The 27,939-nt window shown below is 44.1% G+C and overlaps 1 protein-coding gene across 6 annotated transcripts; it reads left to right on the top strand.

The window, feature by feature from the left end:
- The first annotated feature begins 2,444 nt into the window (after positions 1-2,444).
- LOC149874611 (regucalcin) lies at positions 2,445-27,087 on the top strand. Of its 6 annotated transcripts, none has more exons than XM_090064630.1 (7): positions 2,445-2,551; positions 8,115-8,290; positions 19,378-19,560; positions 20,420-20,635; positions 22,479-22,610; positions 25,495-25,649; positions 26,357-27,087. In XM_090064630.1, exons 2-7 carry the CDS (start codon positions 8,128-8,130, stop codon positions 26,405-26,407), a joined length of 900 nt encoding a protein of 299 aa, XP_089920756.1. In that variant the 5' UTR covers positions 2,445-2,551; positions 8,115-8,127; the 3' UTR covers positions 26,408-27,087. The 6 variants fall into 6 exon arrangements, with proteins under 6 accessions (XP_089920756.1, XP_089920746.1, XP_089920737.1 ...); XM_090064620.1 differs by having other exon boundaries at positions 8,112-8,290; XM_090064611.1 differs by having other exon boundaries at positions 2,454-2,555; positions 8,112-8,290.
- The last annotated feature ends 852 nt before the right edge of the window (positions 27,088-27,939 follow it).

Below are 27,939 nucleotides of genomic sequence, written 5' to 3'. Positions count from 1 at the left end.
ATACTGTTCTCAAACCCAGTTGTTCTAGTTCAGAAAACTGGCCATTGCTGGGGGGGCAGGCAACAGCGGCTAAAGACGTGATTGCTACAGAGTCTGCAGTGACTGGAGTCAGTGAATACAGATGATCATCAATCAAGTGCCTTGGTGTTGCAATGGTAAAAGTATGAACCACTGCTTTCATTGTGCGTTGTGTTTGGGAAATGCCTGCAGCCCTGAAGAGAAAGCACTTGGCAAAGGGTGAATTTAGCTTCAGCCTCAAGCAGCAGGGTGGGGGATTTTGACAAAGTGCTGACTTAAAGGGACTTGTCTATAGGTTACAACAAATCCTTTGGAAGGTGACCGTTTCACTCAGCGTGTGCGGCTATCTTCCAGCCTCATCTTCAGGCAAGCTGTTGGAAGAAGTTTTGTTTCATGGCACATGGCTGTGCGCTTTCCAGGGAGAAGATGCTCTTCTTTGCCCTAAGGTTTAATCAGGTGCCTTTTAAAGAAAGGAAAATCTTCCCTCCCCTTATGTCAAGTGCAGCTCTCAGGTTCAGAAAACATGTACCTAACATGACTAAAAGCACACAGGTGCCATTCACCAGCCCTGGGCTCTCCACTCCCTTCTCTATTGCTGTTGCAGCCACAGTGGCTGTAGTAGGGCTGTAATCTTTGAGGGCAGCCCTGTGAAAACCCCCTAGCAGCCTGGTTTCAGGAGCTTTCTTTCCTTGCTTCTCAGAGTTTGGTGGAACCTAAGGCCCGAAGGGGCAACAGAATCAAAGACCCCTAGTCTTTGGAAGGCTGCTATGTTTGGCTGGTTTGAATAGGGCTGATCCCGCCTCAGGCAGGGGGTTGGACTAGATTGGCATTTCTCAACCTGTGTGTCTTGACCCAAAAGCGGGCTGCAGGAATATACGAAAGGGTTGTGAACAAACTTTAAGAAATGGATCAACAAACTTTAATAATGGATTTTTTTTAAAGGAGAAAAACATGGGAAGCTGTGGTTTTTCCCTTGCAGGCTGTGTGTGGTGGGGGGAAGCAGCGGGCCTGAGCTGACCCGGTGGCAGCAGGGGGACGGGAGGAGCAGGCTTGGGGCCATCACTGGGGACGGAGAGGGGATGAGGGAGGAGTGAGCCTAGGCCTGATGGGGGAGGAGGCCCACTCCCCTCCCCTCCCCTCCCCTGCCACTGCCACAGCCACAGGTTGCCCACTCCTCCCCCCACCGCTGCTGCGTTGGCCCACATTGGCCCTGCAGGCGGCAACAACGGAAGGGGGGAGGGGAGGGGCGGGCGCCAGTGCCAGTGGCCCCCCCCACCCCCAGGCATCCTAACCCTGCTCTCCCCCTCCCACCCTGTGCTGCTGCCGCCACCACCTCCAAGGAGCAAGGGTGGGATGAGTCCAGCTCTGGTGGCCTCACTCCCCCCCCCTCCATTGTCACCACTTGCAGGGAGGAGGGTGGGGGGGAGGGCGGGGTGCATCCAGCAGCGCTGGCCTGGTCAACCAGTTCTGTCCGGTCCATTGCTGCTGGGAACAGGCTGTGGGGGGGCCAGGCCAGCTGCACTTGCCTCACTCCCCCCTGCTCTGTCCCCTGTGTCCCTGCCATGGTGGTGGTGATGTGCCCTGCTGCCACCTCCTAGCTGAATGCTTATTTGCACGCTGATTGGTTGTTTCAGTCAGCCAATCAGAATGTGAATACAGTGTTATGGATGGATAGACAGGCAGATTAAGGCATTTATAATATTAGAACATCTAGTGATCTAGATATACATGTCTAGATATATGCGTCTGTCTGTCTATATACAGATATACATTTATACATTAGTGCTGTTTCATTTAAATCACAGGAAAATGTGCATTTGGCGTTACTTTTCTTTTAACCAAAAATTGGGGATTTTTAAAAAACAGACAAAACCCAGGTCCCTGGGTGTGTTTCCTTTCTGGGTGTGTGAAACACTGCTGGGGTTCCTAAAGTGAAGCACCACTATAAATAGATCAATGAGTAGATAGGTAGAGCTCTCTATATAGATATATACACCTATACATTAGTGACGTTAGTGGTATTTCATTTAAATCACCGGAAAATGTGTAATTGGGGTTACTTTTTTTAAAGTGAAAATTGGGTTTTTTAAAAAAAATTGGGCAAAATCGGGCAGTCTTTCCTTTTGGGGAGTGTGAAACACTACCTGGGATCCTAAAATGGAAACACCACTACAGATAGCTAGCTAGATAGGTAGATCTCTATATATAGATAGCGATAGAGAGATACACCTATACATTAGTTGTGTTTCATTTAAATCAAGGGAAAATGTGCATTTGGGGTTACTTTTTTAACCGAAAATTGGTGTTTTTTTTTTAAAAATCGGACAGACCCCGCCCCCCTGGGCGTGTTTCCTCTCGGGGTGCGTGTGTGAGGACAGGAGGAGCGGAACCCTGAGGCCGCGGGGCGGGGGCAGGGGCGGGGCGGGCGGCGCGCGCCCATTGGCTGCCCGGGGAAGCGCTGAGGCAGCAGCGCCCCGCGCCTATAAGGGGGCGGGGCGGCGGCTCCGCGGGGCATCCGGGCTCCAGCGCGCAGGCAGGTGACCGCCGGGGCGCCGCGGGCTGCGGGCGGGATTTCAGCCGGGACAGAGGGATTGCTCGGCTGCGTTGCGTGTGCCCCACTGCCTGCTGCGTGGCTTCAGGCTCCCTCTCTCTGGGCTCATGGAGGTATAGGCTCAGCAACCGAGCCTTGTTTTGGAGGGGTCGGGGTCTGGAAAGGAAAGAGCCGCCCAATCCTGGCTCTTCTGTGGACGGTGCCGCTGCCCTGGGCTGCGCTTTTGGGGGTTTTAAAAACAATCATCACTTTATTATCCTCCAAGCGCAGGGATTGCTTCTTCACTTGTGCCTGGGTTGTTTTCATCCAGGCACCTGTGCTGGCATTTGGTTTTTCATGCCATCCCAATAGCAGCTGCTGCTGTTGGCATTCTTCAGGTCCTCTTTTTTCCCTCCTTTCCGCTGCTGCTTGCCAAGTGCCAGCTGGCTGGTATAAACCTCCTGGAGATTTTGGATGGAGATGTTATGCCTGTGATGGGGATACAGGGTATTGCAGCTCCCTGAGGCCCTCTTGTCTTGACTTCTTTCACTTTGGGAGTTCAATTGTACTTCCAGATGCATTGGAAGGTGGTGGAATCTCCATCCTTGGAGGTATTTTAAGATCCAGCTAGGTGGACAAAGCCTTGGGTGGGATGATCTAGTTGGGGATGGTCCTGCTTTGAGCAGAGGGTTGGACTAGATGACCTCCTGAGGTCCCTTCCCATGAATGACGTGTTCCCCTGGCAGCTGGGGGGGTACCGTGGCACTGGCAGCAGCAGGAGTGCAGTGGGAGCACGGTGGCAGTAAGTGGGGACTTCCCGCAGATGCCTCTGGTGCTGTGGGGGTGGGAGGGTGGCGAGTGCTGACTGCCGGCTAGGGGTCAGTGACCACCCATAGACACCGCCGGCAGCATCGTTGGTGATCACTGACCGCCTGCAGATGCTGTAGATGGTGTCAGTAGCAAGGGGGTGAGGGATGGTGAGCGGCGCCTGCCCGCCTTGCCTGGGATGATCTAATCGTCTGGGATGATGACAGTGTGGGCAGTGCCTTTTCATAGGGGGTGTCCTGGCACACTCAGGGGGTGAACATGCACCCATGTGCACCCCCTACGCGTTGCCAATGTCCCTTCCCACCCTCATTTTCTATGATTCCACTTACTGAGATCTTTATTGCGCAAAGGCAGGTGTCACAGGTTCCCCCCTGTTTGGTTAGGGTATGTCCCTGAAAGGCATAGAGCATGGCTGAGAGTCCACACACAAGGCAGGCTTGCACCTTGGTAGATTAGAACAGTATTTTTCAACCCATGGGTTGCAACCCAAAAGTGGGTTGCAAGAACATATGAAACAGTCATGAACTAACTTTAAAAATGCATCAACAAACTTTAAAAATGGATTCTCCCTTAAAGGAGAAAAATATGTAAAACTGGGGCTGGGTGTGGGGGGCAGTGGGTCGGGAGTGAGGGGCACTGGGTCAGGGCTGGCAATTAATGTTTAAAAGTTAGAGGTGCACCAATACATCGGTCAGCTATTGGATCATTACCGATATGAAGATTGTCTATATCGGATATCGGCCCTATGGGGCCAATAATGTGGCTGTTAAATGCCCAGCAGCACCGGGCTGGGAGCGGAGCTGCTGCAAAATTTGGGGTGGCTGCAGCCTCCTCCCAGTGCTGCTGGAGCCCGCTCCAAGCCCAGCTGTGGCAAGAAGAGCCATGAAGCTCCAGCTCCATCCCACAGATGCTGCCAGTCTCCCGGCGGTGCTGATCCAGGGGCACACGTCCCACTGCCCCCCTGCCTTCCTAGGTTGCAAGCAGCAGCAGGTGCTGTCCCCACCCCATGAGCCATGGTACCATCCTGTGCCCCCCTGGGCAGCGCCTGCCGCCTCCCCTTCCCTCACTGCAGTGGGCATTGATCTGCACCCCCATACCCCTTCCCTCCCCCCTCCCCTTCCACCACACCGGACTTACCACCTAGAGGCAGCTGTATTGGACATCGGATCAGTATTGGCTGATATGCCTCCTTAAATATCGGCTCTCAGTATTGGCCCCCAAAATCTCTATTGGTGTACCCCTATTAAAAATGGGTCCTGGTACAAAAAAGGTTGAGAACCACTGGGTTGAAATTGTAAAGGAATAGGGCTGGAAGGTATCTTTACCTAGCGCAGCCTCCTGCCTGAGGTAGGATCAGCCTTGTCCAAACCATCTGGTGCAAATTTGCCATCTAAGACGACTGTCAGACCTGCTGCAAGGTGGGCCTAACACCCTCACCTGCCATCCATCTGTGGGCTGGATCTGACTTGATTTGGCACCTGGGGCAGTTGCAGTGAGACCTCATCTAGCTGCGCAGGGGGGTGGGTGGGCAGCCCAGCCCAGCCCCAATATGACCCCATGGAGGGGGAAGGGAGCTTGATGTGGCTCCAATCCAGCTGCAGGTGGGGAAGGGGCATGGCCTAGCCCTAATCCAGCTGTGGGGAGTGAGTGGCATTTCCCAGCCTCAACCTGCTTTTAGGAATTTGGCAGCATGGGAGGGTGACCATATTAATTGCCACTGCTCTCCCACTGACAAATTTTCCTACCCCTGGGGAGCCCTGTGGGCTGGATGCCATGCCTCTATGGACCAGAAGTTAAGCACCCCCATTATAGACTAACTATTGACCTTAGACTAAAATGGCTAGCCACTCTCATTGGAAATTCGTGTCACTGTGTGAGTAGAAAAACTCAGATGTTTTCAGTTTCTAGTATCAACTTTAGTTCCAGTAACAGTGCATGCTAAGACAGTGTTTTTTTCTAATCGTGTATATAAGAAATAAGTAATGGTAGTAGCAGTAGAAATAAGCTTTCATATAAAATCAAACAACACAGTTGCTAGTTTAACAGTTCAGGTACTGAGATTTATTTAATTAGCATGTCAAGTGTTCACAGCCATGTGATTTTTTTCCCCCCCCCTTTTTTTTTTGCTATGAAAGACAGGAATTGGCATGATTTGGTAAAAAACAGAGAAGTGAGACACTTAACCCCCACAAATGAGGAGTTACTGCATTCCATAGGTGCCATAAATGTTATGCAGAAGCTTATTTCTAGAAAGTTTTCTGCACATACCTCTTTCTGCTGATATCTGCCAAAAAGTCAGGATCAAAGATCAGCCTAATTGCTAGTGTTGTTAGGGCATGCTGTTTTCTGCAGCCAGCAAAGTGCAAGGGTTATATAGCTAGAATAGTACCATTAGACTTGTCCCTATGGCATGTATAGGTGAGCAGCAGGAGGACTGATGGCTTTGAATTATGACCTGCTTGGAGCCAAAGTATTCTAGTGAAGGTCAACCGATATATCGGTCTATATCATATCAACACCAATAAAAGGAAAATTTACATTATTAGTACGTGGCTTTTTTTGGCTGATGTGGCTGATAAGGTCTCTGATAAATGCTGCATGCATGCATGCAGCATGTACGTGGCCAGCCTGGCGGCTTGGAGAGCAGCATTCAGCTGGTAAGTCTGTGGGGGGCGGGGAGTGGCACCCCACCCTCGTCCTGTGCATAGATCCGGGGTGCGCATGCTTCCTATGCCTTCCCTGGGGGTGCATGCAGTGGTGGGAGCTACTCCCCCCGTGGGCCCTAGGCGAATTTCTTGTGGCTCCATCCCACGCCCCACCCCAGCTGGGCAGTGGCTGCCCCACCCCAGCCCCACTCCCTCCCTCACCTAGGGGCTCGATCTGCCCCCACTCCCCCTCACAGATCTACCATCTGGATGCTGCTTTTCAAGCTTCAGGGTTGCGTATTGGCAGTCGGATCAGTATTGGCCGATATGGCTTGTTAATAATTGGTCATTGGTATTGGCCTGAAAAATCTTTATCGGTGCGCCCCTATATTGTAGCAGTTGGGCCTTGTGCATTTAACTTGGCTGAGAATTTTTTCCTTGACTGACACCAGAGTAGCTTTTATTTATTTTTTTATCTGAAAAAGGGCCATTGGAAGTTTTAAGGAAAAAGTAAAAATACTGGTACTCACAAAACTTCCATGAAATGAAATGCAAAACATGTGCTACCCAAGTTGCCATGTTTAATCCTTAAATTTATGTGTGTGGAAAATGAAAAGCTTGTTATTCCATGGGAAAAACACAATAGTGATGTTCTCTGAGTTTGTGAATCAGAACTCTGATTTGCTTTTCTAGCTGCCCTTTTTGGTACTTTATAACTTATGAATCAAAACACTTTTTCAATCTTGCACCTTTTGTGTAGTGTCAGTCAAGCCAATCTGAACATGTTAAAATGTGTTTAATTAATGCTGATTTGACAGAATTGCAGATTTCCTAAAATTTACCAAATGCTGAATTCACCTTCCAGAGGGAAGTGCCATTCCAGAAGACATTAATACCTAATGTCACCTTTAACTTAATTTATGTTTTTTGTCCATTTCACTTGCTTTGTTTCCTATTATGGAAGAAGAGAGCAGCTTTGATCATTTCCAAGTATGTGTTGTCTTTTATTTTTGGATGAAAGATTAGTTTAGGCCAGTAGTTCTCAACCTTTTTTTGGACTTGAGAAATCCCTCTTTAGACTTGAGGCACCCCTTAGAAAATGCCAATTCTTAGTTTTCGCTTCTTTTGTTTGACTACTGAAAAATAGTAGAGTGATTCTTGTATTGCAAAGAACTCAGAACAACCACAGCAGGGCAGAATGGTTTTGACACTGTGGAATTCTACTTGATATTTCTAGGTTTATCTTGTGACTTGTGTGTACACCTAACAGTGCTAACATTGGGTTACACTCTGAGGTACCCTTGAAAGGATCTCAAGGCATCCCAGGGTGCCACGGCACTCTGAAAATCGCTGATTTAGGCACTCCTCGGACAATATCCTGTGTTTGGCTGTTACAGAATGAAAAACTGTTAGGGGTTTAATTAAGGTTTTTGTCCAACACAATTTGCTGAGTCCTTTAACATCACAAACATTTGCAGGCCTTTGAAACCTGTGTTAAGCCTTCAGCATTGGGTGGGGGTTTTATGTGAAAGTTTTAAACCTTTGGACAGTCAATATTGACCTTGTTAAACTTATTTTGGATGTAGGTACTGTCAACTTCTTTCCTACAGTATATTTTAAGACTAATATAATTTAAGACTGAATCTTCTGTTTGAGTCTTTGGTTTCCCAATTGATTTGGGTGATTCTTTCATATCCCCATTATAGGAAACACATCTTAAGCCATTGGCTTTAAATAGGTGTTCTATAATTGTTTTTGGAAGCAGTCTTCAACCTTTTCAGTATTGAGGAAGGACAACCACTTGACCAGGCTATTAAATGATTCTGACTTTTTTATATTTGACTTCTGCATATACACCCCAAAACTTCAACCCAAATATTGCAAAATAAACACTTGGTTATAGTCAGGAAAAGCAGATTTTTTCCTTCTAGTCCTCAGACATTGTTTGATAAGAAAATAATTTTATAAAATAATTGTTAAAATAGCGCATTAATTTTAGCATAAGAGAAAAATTCAGCCTTTATTCCAATTTAAAGCAGAAGTGAAATTGAATGTAAATTCATGTATTCACACCTGTGTCCTTATTCCAGCAGGGTTTTTATAGCAATGTCATCCATTAAGGTTGAGTGCATCATCGATGAAAACTGCAAGATTGGAGAATCCCCTGTCTGGGAAGAAAAGGAAAACTCACTCCTATATGTGGATATCAATGGTAAAAAAATTTTCCGATGGAATTCCATCACCAAGCAAGTGCAAAGTATTGCTGTAGGTAAGTACGGGTTTTAAAAATATCCCATTAATTAGCAAAATATAAATTCATAATGATTTTTTTTATTTATACAGTGTGCCATCTTTCAAGTGCACACCTCATGTACCTAATGTGATTAAAAGCACATAGATACTATATTATATCATTTGTAATGAAGAAGGGAAAAGATCATTCTTTATCACTATCATCCATATTCCCTACAAGAGAACAAATGGGGATTATGTTATGTTGGGAGACCAGAAAACCTATAATTAACTGGTTCCAGTCCAGTTCCAGTTTTTTTCCTCTCTAATTTTTGTTTTGTTTAACTTCCAGGTTTTTGCTGTTTAGTTGTGCGATTGTCCATTTTTCTTTGACCTTCTGTTTGCTGGAGGAATAACACTCAGGATCTGACCCGCACCAAAGAAATCAATGGGAGTTTTGTTGTTAACTTTAATTAGGATGACCGTATGTCCTAGTTTGGCTAGGACAGTCCCAGATTTTGTAGGCCAGTCTCTGAAGATTAAAATGCGTGTCCTGGATGCAGGGCACAGTCTGGCAGGGAGGTACCATTGCTGCCTGCCTGCCTGCCTGCCTGGGGCACCATGTAGTTCTGCCTCTGCCTGCAGCAGTGCCGCTGACTTGGGCCAGGGGGTAGTGTCCCAGATTTAATGGGAGGAGGCTCATCATTAATTCTTTGGTATAGTTGGACTTGGGAAACATGACTGTAGGACCTGTGAGTGTTTCCTTTTCTCTACCAGATCGGCGTATAGAATGACATCACATAACAGCATTATTGGAATTTTATTTATAGATCTCATATTTTCTTTCCCCAACCCAGCAAGAATCATTTCTGTTTTCATGTCCTTGTGGTGAGATATTTGACAGAATTCTCAGATTTTGTTGGAATCTGACAGGCTGTGCCGTGAGTGGTTTCACTGTGGCCTTAAACTTGTGACCTCTTCGGCAGTCAACCACGCATTGTAGTGCCCGCATCATCCCAGCCCCTAGCAAGAATCTTGAAAAGAACAGGAACATTTTCTTACATTATTTAACTTTACCAGTTTCTTTAATAATCTTGTGTGGCTCTTCTCTTGTTCCAGAGAAGAGCCACATGCATGATCAGAGGTCAGGAAAACAGACCTTATGATGACGGGGTGAGAGCCATAGGGCTCTTTAGCTTGGAAAAGCGCAGGCTCAGGGGTGATCTGATGGCCACCTATAAGTTTATCAGGGATGACCACCAGGATCTGGGGGAACGTTTGTTCACTAGAGCGCCCCAAGGGATGACGAGGTTGAACGGTCATAAACTACAATGAGACAGTTTCAGGCTGGACATAAGGAAGAATTTCTTTACTGTCCGAGTCCCCAAGGTCTGGAACAGCCTGCCATTGGAGGTGGTTCAAGCACCTACATTGAACACCTTCAGGAACAAAGACTATTTTAAGAACAGTCTGTAACTGCAAACTTACTGTACTGGGCAGCAGTGATCTCAGACGTGCTGCATGTCTTTTGTGGACACTTTCTTCACAACTGGTAGCAATATAGCTGCATTTGTATGGCACTATTGGGAGGCGAATTGGCACTGCTGACTAACATGTAAATGCCACTTTTGCATCAGGAAGTAGCCTAGGTGAAGCAGAACACATTTGTTTGGAGTTTCTATTTGTGATTGGCCTTTGCAATTAGTCTTGAAGGAGTTTCAAAGGGAAGTTGATTCCTATACAGCTCTGGTTAATTTAGGACAGGTGTGCTTATGCATTATACAGTTTTGCCTGAGAAGCCATGTTGGTTATAAGTGTATGTGGTGGGGGAGTGAGCCACACCGCATAGACAATATATTCTTTCTGGCAGAACCATATGCTTTTTGTGCAGCTATAATGACAAGAAGATTTTTTGTTGGCTTAATGTATGCTGTCCAGGGAGGTGGTGTAGCTACAACTGCAGAAATGTTCCTTTTGGCATATGCTTCATCCCTACTTGGCTATATCTTCTAGTACAGGCAAGTCCAATTCAGATACTTGTAGTAAATTCAGATACTTGTAAAATTAGGAATTGAAGTGTTTAAGTTGAACTTGAATCTGCTAGTGTCTCTTTAGTGGACAAAGTGCAGCAGATGGCACATTACAGGTAATAAAATTGTCTTCTGCTGGCAATTCTAATTCTTTTTATGCTTAGAGCGAAATGGGTTCATTAGTACTATATGCACTGTTGGCCAATTTTGATTGCTTTCAGTTATTTTCCCAGCGGGAAAATTAGATTAGAATAACTTTACCAGAACAGTAGTATTTTACGCCTTTTACTTTAACAAAAAGACGCATTAGTAATTCCTTTTCAGGCATCTTCCCCATTTTAGTCTGTTACATTCATTCCAGGCCATGACTCTGTTAAGGTGATTCTTCTTTACTTTATTCCTAGATAATAGGCTTTCATAGAAACAAGATTTTTGTGCTCATTTTCTTTTCTATTTTTGCTAATTCCTTGCTAATAACCTGTAATTGAGTTTTGCTATACAATGGATCAGTTGAGTGTAAACTAACCCCAGACAATTTTCTAATTCTTTGCTTTGCTTAAGCCCCTGGAAGGCTCCGTTGGGATAGGATGTTACTATAAAGGTAAGTTTTACTTTTCGTATTGCTAGAGTAAAACTAATACTTTTTGAGTTATCAGGAACTTGGCTTTGCTTGTTTTACATTGCCTGTTCTTTGTTCTTATTTCTTGTTTGGCAAATGCAGTCTCTGAACCTTGTAACTTAACTGCAGGAAGACCATAACCAAAATATATGGTATAGTAAAAATAGAATTGATGGTCACCTTTGACTCTGAACATTTATGCTCATTCTCCAATTTAGTGACTTGCAGTGTGGAAGGGTAAAGGAAAAGAGAACGTTCTTGCAATTTTCTGTGTCTTGAAGATGAGCACAACATCCTACATTTCCTGGAAAGTCTGATGCAAAGATCTTTTCATTAAAGTTGAGGAGCAGCTACACAGTTCAAGGCAGGGTTTCCCTGGGCATGTCTACACAAGATGCTTTACTGTGTAGAAGAGCAAATTACTGCACAGTAAACATCACCATCTACACATGCAGATGCTTACTGCACAGTAAATTGCTCTACTTGGCAGTTAATTTGCTACTTGATAAAACTTGTAAATACAAGTAGCAAATTAACTCCTGAGTAGTTACTGCACAGTAACGCACATGTAATGCAAATTTGTTCCTTGTCAGCCCCACCACCAGGGGGCCACCTTCAGGCTAGCCCCAGGGTTATGGGGCTGGGAGCTTTTTCCAGCCCCAGGACTGGGGTGGCTCTTTGCCTGCCTTAGCCCTTCGTCCTTAAAAGCCTGTGGGGACACCAGGACCCTGGGCCACCTGCAGTTGGCCTATGGCCACTGCATCTTGCAGCAGAGGCCTCAGGCCAGCCATGGCAACTGTGTGGCTGCCAGGCCCAGGCTGTTGTGCTGCCCTGGGTTCTACAGGCATCTGCCAGGCTCTGAACCACCTGGAGCCAGCTTCTGGCCACTGCGTCCTGCTCCAGCTGGCCCCAGGCCAGCCTCAACGCCCTGCCTGAACCCTACCACTGGTGCCCAGCATAGCATCACTGCATGCTTGCCTGTCCCATGCTGTGTCTTTGCGTTGAGTGCTGCAGCCACCTGCTGAGACCCAGCAGCACCAGGACAGTTGTGCACAGAGCCAGCGAGTCATCAAGAGAGCCATGCTGGTGTCCTCCCCAACACCACACACTGCCTCCCATGGCTACAACTAGTTCCTGGAGGAGACTGTGGACCTCGTGGTGCTGTGGAGTGAGGTTGAGGTCAGGCTGGAGTAGGGGCATAGGCATGACTGGTTGGCATGCGATTGCTGCATAAAGGTTAAGGCCTTGCAGGCACAGTGGGTCACCATCACCAACCACAGCTACCAGTTGGGGGCTGCCTGCAAGTCCATGCCCTTTATGTGGCAGCTGAATGATACCTTTGCAACCTGGGACCCTGGCCCTGGGACCTTGGCCATCATAGATGTGCAAGTTGGAGCCATCCCATCTGCTCTAGCACAGGTGGCCTGCCTGAGCCTCTGCTGCAGCCTTGCACCTGTGGTTATGTGTCCCTTGGGGAGGGCTCCTTGGGCTGCCAGGAGCCCCATCCCACCACACTCCCTGTCCTTAGACTCATTGAGTAGCTCTGGGAGTGTGGGCTAGTGCTTGCCCTGCCAGATCTGGGTGCAAAGCCCTGCTTAGGAAGCCAGGCCAGCCATGGCACCACTGGCCCTCAGCAGTTCTAGTGCCCCTCCCAGGAGAGGGCCTGTGTCTGGGCATCCAGGCGCCGTGCCACACCCCTGCACTGTAGGACACCACCAGGAGCTTCATGTCCGCAACATTGATGGGGTCTGACTCATCACCTTCATGCTGCCCACCACCCAGCTGCTAGCCATAGCTCTTCCTGGCTACTGGCAGCTGCACACCACCCAGCCTCAAGCCCCTCAGTGGGCCTGGACTTAGGTGCTGGCATCCTCACCTGGGCCCAGACCCGGCACTTGCCCTGATTCCATGGGGCCCTGGAGCAGGAGCTGCCTGCAGCGGAGCCAGCCCCATGCACAGGCCCCACTGGCCCAGCCCACTGGCTGCAGGAAGGAGTGCTGCCTGCACCAGCAGAGCAGCACCTGCCATTGCCCCCAGGTGAGCCCCACCACTTGCTGGATGTGCCATGGTATGCACACATGCAGGGGTGCAGACAGAGGCCACGGTTCTAGGTGCCTGTCCCTGGGCTCTGCCCCATAGGCACCCCCATTCCTCTGCACCCCACCCTGGGGGGGACACACACAGCACTGCACAGGGTCTGCATGGGGAAGAGGGCAGTGGTGAGTGGGTTGGGTTGGGAAGGGATCTGGTGTCAGGGAGAGGGGGGAAGGGCTCTGTTGTTGGGGAGGGAGGGGAGTGGGGGTTTGTGTGTTGTGAAGGGGAATCAAGTGCTTTTCTGAGAACTGTCTCCAGTGAGTATGGTGCTGGGGGTGCATTGTGGGGCTGGGGTCCAGGGCCAGCCATCCAGGTTGCCTACATACAGCCTTCAGTCCTGGCTGGCTGGGCAGGCTGGAGTGGCTGGAGGCCCTGGAGCATGTGGATGGCACCTGTGGTGGCGTCTAGGTGCACATCATCAGCATCCCTGCTGGGGTCTGGGTGGCAGCAGCCTGGTGACAGGGAGCCTGGGATGGTATGGTGAGCCCGGGTAGGTGGCCGCACTGCATGGAGAGGCCTGCCAGGGCCAAAGTTGACGTGGGCTAGGCAACAGTTGTTCTTGTGGTGCAGCACAACAAGCAGGGTGGCCAGCTGGAGCCCAGGGCACTGGATATTGTTCCCAGGGCCTGGGGGTAGAGCAGCTATGGCATGGTGGGCAGAGGCTCCAACAAGAGAACCACAACACGATGGCACAGCGCTTTGCAGGGTGCTCCAGGCCAGGAAGGCAAGTGAGCAGGGAGCAGGACTGGCTTTTAAATATGGCCTCCAGCTCGTCCTGACTGCTGGAGGGGGCAGGAGCAGACTGCTGCCAGGAGCAGCAAATATGCTTCCAAATCACCACGTGTAGATGCTTGTCCAGGGTAGGTTTACTCTAGAGTAATTTACTCTAGTGTAAACGCATCCCCCAGCATTTGTATGTGTTTGTGTTTATGAAGTGCAACGTATAGTTCAAACCCAAGTCTGATTGGGTGTTAGTCATTGTTGCCAGGTGTTAAAATGGAAAGATTGTATCGGGCTCTCAAAATTACTGAATATCACAAACATTTATGAATGTATTTTTTATATTTCCTTAGTTTTATAATCATGTTGCTGTAAGTTGCAAATATCTTGCTCATTATCACCTCTTGGAACTTTAATATCTCAGTTAAAACCTGCTCTGCAGTTGCTATCGTCTAAAGGCAAGCACATAGCCATAGAAGCTCAGTCACAGACATAACATGCCTCCAAGTGAATCCATGGTCTGAGGGGATAATACATAGACAAATTTAAGTCTGCCTGAAGATGGATGATAAAATATGAGCATTTTCTTTCCAGTGTTTCTTCCTGTATTAACATACATTTTGTCTACTTTCACAGCTATTTATTTTATACCTCTCCATGGACAGACACCTCGACAGGGTGGAGAGGCTTGCATGTATCGATGACACTAAGAGTAACACTGTTGGGAGTCTTGTCCTTCTTGTAGTGTTACCTAGGGTGGTAAGATCAAACGTGAGGTATCAGACAAAGAGCAGTCCAACATAATATAAAGATCTCAGTGGTGGAGCAAGTAGATGAAGGCTGCAGTGGAAGAATAACCCTAGTGGATCTCCTTGCCACTGGATGCTGGTTTCTCCTCTGCCAAGTTTTGTGCAGTTGCTGATGTGCAATGGCCTCCTTGTGTAAAACAAGTCACCTGCAGGTTTCTCCCACTGGATCCAACATTTACTACAGTAACCAATCACCAATACCCATAACCTCTACAAAGTCCTGTGGCAATGGACAAGTGGCAGTGGGGACAGTTGAAGTGATTCCTGGGAGTCCCTAACTATGGATCCACGTGCAGGTGTTGGTTGCTTGTTGGTCACTTCACCCTTGGAATGGGACAGGAGGGTGATTTGGCAGCTGTGATCGCAACTGAGCAGTCCTTTTTAGGATCCTTTTGCTTACCCTGGACAGAAAGGTGCCCCAAACAGGCACCTTTACCTTACCTTACCTTACCCAACTGGATAGCCGCTTCCAGGGGGATCACTCAAATTGTGGTGGAGACACAAAAATATCCTCAAAATCTGGAACACTGAGGAAATTCCTGCTGACCTAAGGAATGCCAATATTGTCACCACTTTTAAAAAGGGACATAAGTCTGACTGGAAACTATCAAGGTATCACCCTCATCTCCATCGCTGGGAAGATCTTTGCTCAAATTCTGCTGGACTGACTGTTCTCTCTTGCCGAGGAAATCCTTCCTGTCTTAATGTGGCCTCAGACTGTTCAGAGGCACCGTAGACATGATTCTTGCAGTCTGGCAGATCCAGGAAAAATGCCAGGAACTGTATATGGCATTTATTGATTTAACCAAAACCTTCAACTCTGTTAACTATGAGGTTCTATGGAAGATCTTAGCAAAGTTTGGCTGCCCTGGGAAATTTATCACCATCCTTAAATTTCTTTGTGACCAGATGACTACCTTCATCCTATGCAGTGGCTCTACAATGGAGCCCATTGCCATTTGAACTGGGGTCAGGCATGTGGTAGCCTACAGACAACATGAAACCAGTCCCGAACAGGTGAAGGTCCTCTTAGAACAATTGGACTCTTTCAAGTCCACCGGGCCATATGCCCTACATCCAAGAGTCCTAAAAGAACTGGCTGAACTCATAGCAGGGCCTTTGGTGAAGACATTTGAAAAGTGGTGGAAGTTGGGGGTGGTCCTGGACAACTGGAAGAGGGCCAATGTGGTGCCCATCTTTAAGAAAGGGAGGAGGGATGACCCTGAAAACTACAGACCAGTCAGTTTGACTTTGGTCCTAGGAAAAACTTTTGAAAAAATTGTTAAAGAGACCATCAGTCATAAGCTTGTAACTGACAGGGTGTTAAGAAACAACCAGCACGGCCTTGGGGAGGGTAGATCATGCCTAACAAACCTGGTGTCCTTTTACGACCAGGTAACTAACCAGCTGGACAAGGGACATGAGGTAGACATCATTTATTTAGATTTCAGTAAGGCCTTTGATTCTGTCTCCCATGAAATTCTCTCAGTTAAACTGGAGGGTACTGGTCTGGACCTGTCTACAGTGAAGTGGGTGGATAACTGGTTTAGATGCCAATCCCAGAGTTGTAATCAATGGGATGGCCTCATCCTGGAGGGCTGTCTCTAGTGGCGTCCCACAGGGATTGGTGCTTGAACCCATGTTTTTTAACATTTATTAATGATTTGGATGAGGGGGTGGAATACTCTATGATTAAGTTTGTGGACAATACCAAGCTGTGGGGAAATGCGGGCATACCAGAGGATAGGGTAAAGATTCAGGACAAAGTTGACAGACTGATTCTATGAGCTGATCAGAAGCAGATGAGGTTCAACAGGAAAAAGTGCCGGGTCTTTCATCTGGGTAGGAAGAACCTTCATGACAGTTACAGGATAGGCGGTAGTCGAGTGGCTAGCACAGCAGCTGAATGGGAGCTGGTGGTCACAGTCAAGTAGGAGATGAATATGAGCCAACAGTGCAAACAGAAATCTGGCGTGCATCCCTCGACATGTTACCAACAGATCCAAGGGGGTGCTTTTCTCTCTCTACTTGGCGTTGGTGAGGCCGCAGCTAGAGTACCACGAGCACCACATTTCAAGAAGGATGAGGATAAATTTGAGAGGGTGCAGAGAAGGACCAGCTGCGTGATTAGGGGCCTGGAGACTAGACCGTATGAAGAGAGACTCCAGGAACTGGGCTTGTTTCATCTGGGCAAGAGGAGGCTGTGAGGTGACTTGATGGCAGCCTACAAGTATGTTGGGGCAACACCAAGATCTGGGGGAGCAACTCTTCAGGAAGGCACTGCTTGGGAAGATGAGGACCAATGGTCACAAACTAATAGAGGGAAGATTTAGGCTGGACATAAGGAAGAATTTCTTCTCTGTAAGGGTAACTAGAGCCTGGAACTCACTCCCGGCAGAGGTGGTGCAGTCACCATCCCTGGAGGTGTTCAGGAGGAGGCTGGATAAGCATCTTGTTGAGCTAGTCTGAGCTCATGGACAAGTGGGGGTCAGTGGAAACACTTTAAGGACGCTGCCAAGCAAAAATTAATAAGTGTGGCATTGACACCACAAATTAGGGAAAAACTAGCTCAGGACAGGGCAACATGGCAATGCCTTATGAGAGAAAGTACATTTTGCTTTGAGGAACACCATCTCGCCCTAGAGGCAGAAAAATGACAGAAACAGAAGGAAAAGAAACAAGACTGAGAAATCTGTGATCTGACTTTCCCTTTAACCACCACCTGTGGCATTTACCAGAGAGTCAAGGATTGGCTTTCTTAGCCATTGAGGGACTCATTTACTACCCTTTACTTGACCTGTGGGAGTGATCATCCTTGAGTGTAAGGGATTGCCGCCGCTGATATGCCAATATGATAATAACTGTACATCTGGTAATGATGACGCTACCGCAGTGTTAGTACCTCTGGGGCTTTGCCTCCATGCTTATATTCTGTGTACATGTTCTGTAGCAACTCTTATTTGTCAAACCTTTCTTTTCACTCAAGATAATTTTTTAAAGGAGATTCTGTGGTGGTTATCTTCTTCTGAGTCCTTATTGGAAGCCTTGCCACTGTTAAGTCCTGACCCTTTTACAGTTTGTGTAAATTGGCCTTATATTCCTTGTCGTCTCTAGAGATCAATTCAGTTTAGTAGTTTAACAATTTGAGTCGCCACCCTGATGCCTCTTTGCCATTCTGATTTTCCTAATGTGTTTTTAAAGTCTGTTTGTATTGTGGCTATTTAGGTTCCTTGCATGTATCTATTGAAGTGTCCACTTGGCTCATTTGTTCTCCAGCTTTTTTGGGGTAGTTTGAGAGTTTTTCCCTCTCATCTTGTCTTTCTTGTGTATTTTATCTATCAGACTCCTTGCAAACGCTATTGTATAACAAATAAGTGTTTTCCTTTTTAGGGCACATGGCTTTGTGGAATTAATTTGGGACTGTGAGCTTATGTTGTATGTTAGACTTTCTCACTTAAGGCCTCCACTTTCCAAGCTCTTGGCTTAAAATAGTTTATATTCAGACTGCTCTTTCTGTCCCCATCTAAAATGCAGTCAAATATGTGCCTTTTAACGTGGGCAAAACATGTATTAAGTAATGGTATTTGGATATTCACATAGCAAATTTGCTTCTATTTCATTATGGAAAGAGTTTTTCATAACAACATAAGGAGGACCATACTGAGTCAGAGACCAACAGGCCTTCTAGCCCAGAACCCTGTCTTCAGTAGTGGCCAGCAGTACCATATTTACCTAAATCCAGGACAACTTTGAATTTAAGATGACCCTCCAATACTTAGATTCTATACATGGAAAATTGATAAATTTGTTATAATTTTCCATGTACAGAATCTAATTATTGGAGGGTTGTTTGATTCATTTCTCCCACTCCTGCAGTGGGAAAAGCAGTGGTAGGGGGACAGGTAGCAGGGAGGCAGTAATGAGGCCGGAGATGAGGGAATGAAGTGACATGTCTTCTCCTCTGCTGCCTGCATCCCTTGATACAGGTGTCCCTCCACAACTTGCCGTCTCTCCCACAGCCTCTGTCCTGCCCCCTGCCTCCTCTACCCTCCAGCACTGGCCTTGCTTTAGCCACAGGACACAGAACACATGGTTGCTCTGGTCCTTTCCGGGCCACACAGCAGTGGTGGCATCTCTGGCCCTCACTCTGGAGCTGCCACCACCACAGCCACTGCTCTATGCCTGAAAGAGGACAGAGGCAAGGCTCATAAAGGGACTAGACAAATTCATGAAGGACAGGTCCACTGGGTGCTATTAAACAAAATGCAAGGGATTGGGCTGTGGGCTGGCGGTTCCTTTTGGCTTTGTGTTCCTGTTTGTCATAGTCCATCCATTGTGCCAGCCATTCTTGCTAGATACTTTGTATATACACATAAGAATGTGCAATGCCTTTCTCCCAAAACAGCTTGCGTTCTATTAATTAATTAACTATATCAGTTGATTACCTTCGCTTTGCACTGTTTTGTTGTGCACCCATGGAATTCTAGAAGCATGCATAAACCTACAAACATAGGGGGGAAAAGGCTGCCGGCATGTCACACATAAATGCGTGATTGAGCTACCATGTTACTGTAGGAAGCTTAGGTAAATTAGCATATGACTTTTACCAGATTTTTTCTATGCTCATTTGAGTACCACCTTTCCAAATACATTATATATCAGAGAATAGCAGCTGGATGCAAATGGAATATTTGTCAAATAAAGTTATGAATGAGGTGGACAGCCCTAGGTTGGTTGAATAGGACAGGTTACTAATAGACAAGGCTGCAGTTGAGTAAACAGGAAGGTGAAAATAGGGAGAGAGAGAATCATATCTGTAGTTACATGTTTCTTTTTCCTACTATGTTTCTAGATGCTCCTGTTAGCTCAGTGGCCCTTCGAAAATCTGGGAATTATGTCATTACCCTGGGAACTAGGTTTGCTGCTTTAAAATGGGATGACCAGTCAGTAACCACCATTGTGCAAGTTGACAAGGATAAACCAAACAACAGATTCAATGATGGGAAAGTGGACCCGGAAGGAAGATATTTTGCAGGTATGTCAATCATAACATCTCTCCCAATACTCCTTAGTAGATTATAGGGACAATTTGTAAAGGCCCCTACTACATATGATAGGTGTCAGTCTTTCAAGTCGTAGTGGCCATTTTGGTTTTCAAACTAATTGGATTCTAAAATGCAATATTAATTAAATTCCCTCTTAGGAAAAGAATTACCCAGAATCCTTTTTTTATTTAAAAATAAAAGGGGCCTTTCAGTTTAAGAAAATTTAAGAATTTGCCAGGTATTAAACTCGTGTTGTCTGACTAACTATATTTTCAAAGCAGCAGACATCTTTCCTGTAAAGGTTTCCTTATGCTGTTGTTTTTGTAAACTGAAGTAGAGAAAATTCAAAAACAATTTAATCATGATCCCAGTTTTGAGAGTAATGAGGTGTCTGGCATATATCCTTAAACATCAAGGCTTAACTTCAGCCTTTCCTTAACCAGTACTCAAATCTTTTTCACCTTTTCTGGCTTTTGAAATCTCAAATGAGAATTAAGAGAGATGTAGGTCTATTTTTGGAAGGTTCATGCCATGTGGCTTTATTTCCAATATGGAAAATATTAAGTTTTGGATAATTTAAATTCTAATCTCCTTTATCTTAGTTTTTTGCTAAAGAGTTACCATATCAAATGAACTTCAGTGCTCTTTCAGGCACAGATATAACAAATCTCCTATTTAAATTGGACCTCTCCCTTTTGGTTTTATTCAGTCTGTTTTGAATGCTCCAGGTACCTCTCCTGTTCAGAGCATATGGGGCATTTCTGTCAAATGGGAACTCCTTCTTACTCTGTAAGGGAATGTCTTTGTTCTTGGGGACAATGTGCTTACATGACTTCCTGATCCTTGTAGGTACCATGGCTGAGGAGATCCGGCCTGCCGTACTAGAGAGACAGCAAGGCTCTTTCTACACACTCTTCCCTGACCATTCTGTAGTAAAACATTTTGACCAGGTGGACATCTCTAATGGACTGGACTGGTCACTGGATCACAAAACTTTCTTCTACATAGACAGCCTATCCTACTCTGTGGATGCCTTTGACTATGACTTACAAACAGGAAAAATCTGTATGAATTATTTTCTTGTTTAAATATTTTAAAACTTCTTTCTACAGTTCTTTCTTTCAATTATTAAGCAAAAAAAGAAATTATGATCTACCTGTACCTGTACTTGCGGTTCTGGGATGCACTTTAGAGTTAGCTTAAATATAACTGGGTTTAATTCATGCTATGGATCAAAAACCTGTTTAAAACAAGTTAGCATCTTAACTTGTTTTTAAGTAGATTCCTGGTTCAAAGCAGATACGTGGGTTGGCCATATTATTATGGAGTGTATTGATTTATCTGTGGTGCTTCAAATACTGATTTGGATTAATTGTGAAGATGAATCACATTGTGATTCATGCTGCAATCTTCACATTTATGAATTTACACACTCAATCCACTTCTAATGGTTTTATGTTGTAAAGCTGGATCACATTTGCTCTGCCAGACTCCAGTGAGTACCTGTTGCTAGGAAATAGTTGGTGAATTGGCAGAGAAGTTTGATGTCTGTATTTTCAAAGTACCTTTGCTATATTTTTATAGTTGTGTGTGTGTATATTATTTTAAAATGGAAATCACTCTCTGAGGGGGATCCTGAACGTCCAGGCAACAGTCAAAAAACTTAACTTTCCTTGTCCCCTATGTAATTAAAAACCTTGGGGCTTTCCTGAGCTTGGGCAAATGAAAAATTCAGTAAGTCCACCAACAATTTGCTTTATAGGAACACCATCAGTTCATGATGTCATTTTGAAAACTGAGTATGATATAGTTTAAGAAAGTGTTCCCAACCTTGTTAGACTCTAGGCACCCATCAGAAAATGCCAGCTCTTAGTTTTTCAATTTTTTTTTTAAATATGGAAAAATAATAGAGCAGTTTTTCTGTTAAAAAGAACTCAAAGACCACAACAAGTCAGAATGCTTTTGACATTATGGATTCCTATTTGAAATCGCTGGGTTTATCTTGTGACTCTTAGGTAGGTGTTTTCACACCTAATAATGTTAATACTGTGCTTAAGAAGATCTTATGGCACCCCAGGGAATGGTGGAACCCTGACTGAGAATAATTGGTTTAAGATACAAGTCCCACTACCATATGTAAGGGTTAGAACTGGTGTTTCCTATAACAGAAATATTGTTTTCCTCTTTTTTCTATGTGGAAAGTCCCGCTCAGATAGAGGAAGCAAAGTAAAAACTGAATACATATGAGAAATGCTGAAATTGTTGGAATGACAATCCAACTTTTCTCATTTGTTTCTTTTCTATGGTTTCTTATAACAATAGTTAATACAAGTTCAAGAAAAGTATGTGTTTAAATTGTAAGCATGCCCTTTTCAAGTTCATGTCTTTTCCCACTTTTTTTTGTTGGTTTACTTATTTTGAATATCAGATTTGTGTTGGAGTGACAGTTAGTTGTGTTTCAAGAATCTCCAGGAGGTAGCTCCAATTCTCAGTTTAATTAAAAGAGTCTATTTTTTAAATGTCCCAGCCTGGTTCCAAGATGCCATTCAAAGGTAAAACAGTAATATTCAGAATCCACAAATATACTAGTTATTTTTGGTAGGTCAGTAATGTGCTGACTCATCAAAAGAGAGCACTGAAAATAATCATGGTTTTTTGAAAGTCAGAAACTGACCTGCAGGCTGCCATGCTGAACAGTCACTATTGCTAGAAACCAACTAAGCAGTGGCTGTGATCTGTATACTTTTCTCTCACTTGAAAAAAGCTCAGATATTTCATCTAATATAGCTTTAGAAGATTATTTAGAATAACTGATGTGGGTTATGGCTGAGGAAAGTGTTAACTCATCATTAAATTAATGCCTCATTCTAAATCTGTGATTCTTACTGTTTTTTATTTTCTTTTGCAGCCAATCGCAGGAGCGTGTATAAGCTGGAAAAAGAAGAAAGCATCCCAGATGGAATGTGTATTGATACAGAAGGCAAACTCTGGGTAGCCTGTTATGATGGAGGGAGGGTGATCCGTCTTGACCCTGAAACAGGTATGGTCTCATGAAGGAATTTTGCATTCCATTTCATCCTTCTGGTCCTAGAAAGCCTTGTCTATGCCAGCAGGCTCTTTTCAATGCTAATTTTGTTAGCAAATCCGCAGCCTCTTGGCATTAGAACAAAAAAAGGGCACAATGCTATGATTTGAAAGCATTTAAATGATATAAGTGGATATCATGTCACATTTACCATGCTAGTTGTATCGGGGAAAATTGCTAAATGAAATAAGAAACTGAAGATGCTTCTCTAATCCTGTTTTTGACACATTGCTGATCCACTGAAGAGTTCTGATGCAACTCTTATATGTAATATAGAAATTAGTACATTACAATGCTACAAAAGGAGTATAGAGGAAAGAAGAGTAATTTACACATTTAAGAGCTGGCATAAGCACTACTTAATTTTGGCATTAGAGGACAGCATAGCTGAGCTGATCTTAACTTCCAGTTTTTTTGGCCTCTGTATGCAAAACCATTTGAATTAGCAGCCTCTGACATTTTTCCAGTCAGAGACCTGTACTTATTGTGTTGGTAAGTGACTCCGAAGAAGGATCAAGCAGTGAAGTGATGACCTTTTTTTAAAGGTGACACTTTATTTTTGAAGGCTGTTCCAGGCTTACTGACATTCCACACACATTTAGTGTCTGCAGAAATGTGACAATTTACACCACAACTGAACTTATAGAAATAATTATTTACAAAATCATCATATTTTACCCTTCTTGCTTGAATAATTCTGTGTGTGTGCATGTGAACCCCATTTTTAGTTAGTTGCATTTACTTTCCCCACTTGTGCCTTTATAGATTGAAAGGTCTGCCTTAAGTTTAGTTAAGTCTCAGGAATTTCAGAGATATCTAATAAAGGTTAACAGAAAGATATATTTTTATTTTGAAAAGTACTCAGCAGTACACATTTAAAGGAATATTGTAATTCTATCCATATTGCTCAATTCTAAAGTAATTGTAACTATTTAGGGAGAAGACCTGGGCATTTAATGTAAGCGGTAGATGTCAGGGTGAAAAAAGTATGGTTAGATTTATGCTGATTATAACATTTGAATTTTGGCGACAAAACTACTACTTTGTCTTTTGTCATCAGACAAGGACATATGGCATAACTCAACTGAATTTATAACTTCTTACTTTTTTTGGCCTCTGCATGCAAAACCATTTTAATTGGTAGCCTCTTGTATCTCCCAGGAGACAACAAAACTTACATATTTTGGTTTCTTTCCAAGCAAAGCTTGTTAGGTACCTGAGTTATTTGGGTAGTATATAAAGGTTCTCTCTTCAGCTCTCATTTTAAAGGCATATAAATCAAGCTACAATAGGATTGTAATAATACGTGCTGTATAAGGAAGCTAAGATGGTTATTTATGTAGTATCCACATCACAGTTTGTGCCCTCTGATGCTATGTCACTGTAGCAATGTGCTATGTCACTGTAGCGCTTCTCCATGGTGATTATAGTGCCATGTGTAGACACTCACTGAGTCTGTCTCCTCTTCCCTCACCGTTACATTTATAATATCAAACTCTTTAATTAGGAGCTAAATGTCTTACTGTTCTTATTGAGTATGCTAGTTTATCCCCTGGGTTTTCAAAGGACTTACTTTTGAGATTTGCTTCAACTTATAAATACTGAGCATAGCTTTCTTTAGGTATTATGAACTGCTAACTCATTGTACAGGGCAAGGAATCCCAGGTACTTCCCAAACTGTATGGTTTATTTGAGAACATACACAAGAACTCCTTCTCCAGTACTGAAACAAATCTGTCATCTTCATTTTGGAGATTAATGTCAAGGCCATTTTTAATGCGACTAACTCTGTAACAAAGGATTTTGCAAAGTATGTTGATACAATAAGGAAAATCCTGCTCATCTTTTCTGTAGTTGAACTTAATTGTTCAATTGTAAACTACGTTAGTAACTCAAATAGCAAAGTAAAGCAGTCTGTTTTAAACAAACAACTTAAGTGAAGCCTTGATCTTTTGATGTTGATAGCAAACCTCTGATTTCAGGGGGCCTAGGACTTTTTATTCATGAGATATTTCACAGTATCCTATTTTACTCTGAGTTTTTGTATTTTTTTTTTTTCAGTGCATCATTGAGTACATTATTTCTACCTGCAGGAGAACCATTCTGTTTTACCAGTATAAGTAGGAGGCCAGGGAGGGTAAATGTATTTTAAGAAAACTCAAATGCCTGGGACCTCAGCGGAATTCCAAAAAAGAATTAGAGGTTGTTGTAAATTATGGCATTAAAAATACATAATTTAAATCCTCAGAGTTTAGGGCATAGTACAAACATTTATTGCTTGGGGTAGGAAGATGTTTTCTGTTCTGTGAGTAGGTTTACCCATAATTGTTTATTATAGGGTTTCTTGAAATATCTTTTGAAGCATCTGATACAGCTTACTGTTGAACATGGAATATTTAACTAAATGGACCAATGGATTGGCAGATCCTGCACTGAAATAATAATGCTACAGCATGTTCTGTAATAGGCTTGAGCATTTTACAGATTTTTAGTTGAGCATTATCTTCTCTCTCTCTTCTTTTTAATATATATGGGCCCAATTTAAAACCTATTGAAGTCACTGGTAAGACTCCTTTCATTTCAGTGTGCTTAGAAGCAGGGCCATTTTTCAGTAGCAGAGTGACTTGTCAGATGGTATGTAAGCAGTGAAAGTACTCAGGATCCTGCCTACTCCCATGAGATTAGTCTGCAAAAACACATCTCAGGTGCCCCTTCTGCCCCTCTTATTTTTTCTGTGCAGTATGTGGCTCCACACTGGCTGTTGGCAGTTATTACCTACACAGATTTAACAAATAGCTGCTTGTTCATTTGTGGGTGGTTTTTTTTTTACCCTGTCCAGGAAAAAGACTCCAGACAGTGAAGCTGCCTGTTGACAAGACAACTTCTTGCTGTTTTGGTGGAAAGGATTATTCAGAAATGTATGTGACTTCTGCCTGCCAAGGAATGGATGACAAGTGGCTTTCCAGACAGCCACAGGCTGGTGGCATTTTCAAGGTGATCCATTCATTTAAGAAGCCAAGACAGAGTGGTTTATTGCTATTCCTTCCTTGTTGCCTCCTGCTTTTTAGATGTCAAAGCAGTTAGGAAGGAGGGTTAGTTCAAATATCAACCATGTTTAAAACTGTTAATCATGGTTCTCTTGACTGTGAGAGTAGCAGGGGCCAAAAATTTTTAGTTATGTCCAGTGTATTTAGAAATTGGTGAGGCTCTTCACATTTGCATGGTACAGTAATTCTAAATTTTATCAGTCTTGATATCTCTGGAAATAATACACATTTTTTCTGTACCAACACACCCAATTTCTAAAAACTTGCATTTTTAGGAGAGCAAAAAAGCTGTTTGAATCAATGACAAATAAAAATAACTTTTATCTACTCAGTAGTTATCTGTAACTTAATCGTCTCTTAAAGAGTCTTGGTACCTTGTGAATATAAAGCCCTCACCCAAAACATTGAACTGTACTCAAGGCCATGTTTGTGTGTGAAGAGTCTGTCACAACAATGGACTATGGCTTACAATTTACAGCATTTGGAGAGAAAAATATTGACCTGAAATCAGCAGCTAGTGGTGAGCTATGACAAGGTTGACAAATTTGGATGTCTTTTTAGAACAAATGTATTCTAATTAAGGAAAAAATGCTAATTATTTGAAGTTGTCATACTTATCCCTTCTTTTTCTCTCTCACTACTTTTTCTCCCTAGGTAACTGGACTGGGGGTGAAAGGAATCCCTCCATATTCATATGCAGGTTAAATTTTTATACTCTTCAGAATAAGCTAAGAAAGCCATCAAAACCAGGAACAATTTAAATTCAAGAAGTGCTTCGTCTGGAATGTTTTCTTGCATTTGGAACCATGTCCCTGTGGTAGACTCTTAGTGGAAACAGATAAACAAACCAACTTTTGAAATACACTGAATTTTATAAAGCCCTCTCTTTTTATATTTCTTTAGATTTTTATAACTGTATATACAATTTTCTGTTGCACTAAAATCATTTTCAGCGTAATGATTTTATATAGGAATGGAATGGTGGTACTGTTTTGCTTTGAACACCGTCGTTTCTTATTGTTTACCTCCCATCTCATTTGTAATTGCAATGTTTGGTGTACTGATTTACTGAAACTGGTTTTCCTTCTCTCAAGCGTGCTTTCAAAGCTTCTCACAACATATCCATCGTCATTTTAGCATTAATGGAAACTCTCAACAAGTAAATCAATACTACTCATTGTCTGGATTTTTTACCTTTTTTATTGAATTTTAAGAGTGCTTCTAGATAGTATAATCCCAGTTAGCTTAGGCCTATGCCTTCAGTAACACTCATCCTTTTTCTCCTTCTGCATGTCGTTCTTGCTCATTTTTTGTTTGTCACATCTAATAGACAAAGCTTCTGAACCACTGCCCATTTGTGGAAATTAAATGATGACAGAAAAGCATTTGGATGGTGTTTCATCATTATAAATAAGGGATCTTGCTGCGTTGGTGGTTTCAAGTGCCACCTACTGGATTTACCTTTTAGTTTAACATTGGAAGAATATAATAAAAGAGCAAGCTCCAAGCTCATTCTTAATGCAGTCTTTGTGTTAAGACAAATTCACAGTAAAGAAATTGCCAAGTTTATTAGTTGGAAACAGTAGCTTGTAAATTGTAGTTTGTTTTACATCTTAGCTGTCCTGGCTGCACACAGCCTACAAGGGGTTAACATGTAGCACCCTCCACCCCCACCTAACCATTGCTAGAAGGGGAGTACCTATGCATATGCTGACCTGCTGTCTAGGGGAGCTGTGGACAGCCCTGTTTTTAGATAATTGGCTTTAGCAAGTAACTCTGGGTATGGACCAGATGCTGATAAGCCTCCAGGCACTTGAACAGGATTTAGATACCTGAAATCCACCTAAATCCCAAGTCAGAAAGAACAGTTATACCTCATTGCGGCCTGAAGAGATGCCTAGACACCTTGACTTGGGCTACTGCCGTGCTTAGAAATGACCACAATTGGCTGCTGATGTCCCTTACTCCCACCAAGTCCTGCTACAGTTCAAATCACTGCTGAGAAATGACTAAACAGAAGGAGCTCACTCATATTTTGCCTGGTGGCCCTGGTGGTTCGGCTGCTTGCCTGAGGAATGGACAAACTGGGTTTTAGGCCATCCTTAGCCAGAGAGAGTTTGGAGCTACATCTGCTAGGACTCCCAGAATTCCCCTTCCTATTGTAGGGCCAGCCTCCCTTAATGCTGTTGTTGGTTTGGCTTTATGATTCATGCAGCTGGTCCTGCTGTGAAGGAAGC

The sequence above is a fragment of the Crocodylus siamensis genome, chromosome 1, assembly GCF_052110815.1.
Source record: "Crocodylus siamensis isolate JL-2025a chromosome 1, ASM5211081v1, whole genome shotgun sequence".
NCBI classification, from domain to species: domain Eukaryota; kingdom Metazoa; phylum Chordata; order Crocodylia; family Crocodylidae; genus Crocodylus; species Crocodylus siamensis.
This window is presented reverse-complemented; position numbering and strand designations above follow the sequence as displayed.